Source organism: Plectropomus leopardus, unplaced genomic scaffold (genome assembly GCF_008729295.1).
Source record: "Plectropomus leopardus isolate mb unplaced genomic scaffold, YSFRI_Pleo_2.0 unplaced_scaffold27851, whole genome shotgun sequence".
NCBI lineage: Eukaryota > Metazoa > Chordata > Actinopteri > Perciformes > Serranidae > Plectropomus > Plectropomus leopardus.
The window spans coordinates 1-1822 of record NW_024630325.1 but is presented as its reverse complement, the minus strand read 5'-3'; the positions used below and the strand labels follow the sequence as shown (position 1 = coordinate 1822).

The following is a 1822-nucleotide window of genomic DNA, read 5'->3' as shown; positions in this document are numbered from 1 at the left end:
GGGTTTTTTTGGCTTGTGATGATTTTAAATTGCTGTATTTTATATCGATTTTACTGCCGATTTTGGAAGAAAACATTAAGGGATGTTTTCTTTAAAAATAATTAGTTTAGTTTTTCTTTAAAGTTTTGTTTGAAAGGCAGATTTTCTTCAAAGCATTTTGGCCATTTTTGGGGGGGGATGATTTTAAAGAAAACATGCAGTTAAAGTTCTTTAAAAAAATTTTGTGATTCTTTTTCTTTAAAAATCACAAAATCTTTTATAACCGCCAGAAAAGCAAAGAGCAGGAATTATCTTTGGATTTTCACATTTCTGACGTCCTTAAACACATCACGTGTTATTACACAGGTTTGTGAAAGATTTCCATGACTTTTCCAAAACTTCCATAATATATATTGTTTTTAAAAACTTTTCCAGGCCTGTAAATTGCTATTTGCAATTTCCATGACTTTTCCAGGTTTATCACGACCGTCAGAACGCTGAATTTCTTTCCTTTGACTTTTCAGTTTTAGTTTTGTGTTTACCTGATTATCAAACAGCTCCTCCTGCTCCTCCTTCCACAGCTCCAGCTCCAGCGCCGTGCGGTACTCCAGGGTTTCTCTGGGGGCCAGCGGGGCCAGCGGGTTCAGGCTGGGAGCAGCAGGTCTGGGTGCTGCAGGGTGGGAGGACGGCTGTGTGGGGACGGCAGGTTCAGTCTGATGACACATGAGACAAAAACAGGTAAAACGTTATCCGAAAATGTGGGGGCCACTTTGTTAGGTCCACCTGAAGAGTCTGATCCAATACGACATAAAATTCACCTTTATAGAAATAATAATGTTCAGGTTTGAGAGGTCTTCATTTAACTTCATGCAGGGCTCACACACAAATTTTAAAAACTTTTACATACAAGGACCCAAAATATTTTTTTCTTGGCCCACCAGCTTTTTTCAAACATATAAGATTCAAACTCTATTCAAACTAAATCTCAGCTTCCCAAATGATTTGTTCAAACACCGTTGGAAAAGAGAAGATCCAATAAGTTTCTGGATGAATGGCGTGATTTTGTCAATTTAAAAAAAAATCTTTTTTATAAAAGAAAAAATGAGAAAACAAAGCTTACATTTTTCTATCAAAATTGCTAAAAACGAAACAAAGAAAACATTTTTTAAAATAAATTCGCTGTTATGTTACATTAATATAATTTAATTTCTTACACACAACACCATCCCATATTTTTTCCAAAGGTTTCAATGATTTTTAAAAAACTTTTTTCATGACTTTTCCAGGTTTTCCATGACTGTGGGAACCCTGTAAATGTTTATTATTGAGGTTTTAGTTTGCATCATATTGATTGACATCTTACTAATTTTTTGACCAAGTGTGAGTGTGTGTGTGTGTGTGTGTGTGTGTGTGTGTGTGTGTGTCTCACCTGTGAAGACTCGGACACGATGACCTCTCTGGCTTTAACCAGCCCGAGGTCCTCCAGCGTTGCCACGTAGCTGAGCTCTGCCACCTTCTCAGCGGAGCTGCAGGACAGAAACAGTCATAAACAGCTGATAACCGACACCACGTGATGCTCCGCTTAGTTTCGTCCTTACCGGTGCGTTTTGAGGACGGGGACGCGGTCCTGGTGAGTCTGTCTCCAGCTCTGCTCCCCTGTTGACGTTGGGACTCGGATCCTCTCGGAGCTCAGCAGGTGAGACAGCTGGACCGAGGCTCGTCCAATCAGCTGGTCTCTGCTGGTGGAGTCTCTGTGCCAGACCTCCACCACCAGAGGAACCCTACGACACACACACACACACACACACACACACACACACACACACACACACACAAACACACA

At 40.4% G+C, this 1822-nt stretch overlaps 1 protein-coding gene across 1 annotated transcript; it reads right to left on the bottom strand.

Annotated features, from left to right (window-relative positions):
- Positions 1-521: 521 nt before the first annotated feature.
- LOC121937913 (centrosomal protein of 120 kDa-like) lies at positions 522-1760 on the bottom strand (the record flags this gene model as incomplete). Its single annotated transcript, XM_042481203.1, has 3 exons — positions 522-692; positions 1409-1505; positions 1578-1760. Coding segments are annotated over 3 exons (451 nt in total), but the record flags the coding sequence as incomplete, so codon positions are not given.
- Positions 1761-1822: the final 62 nt, after the last annotated feature.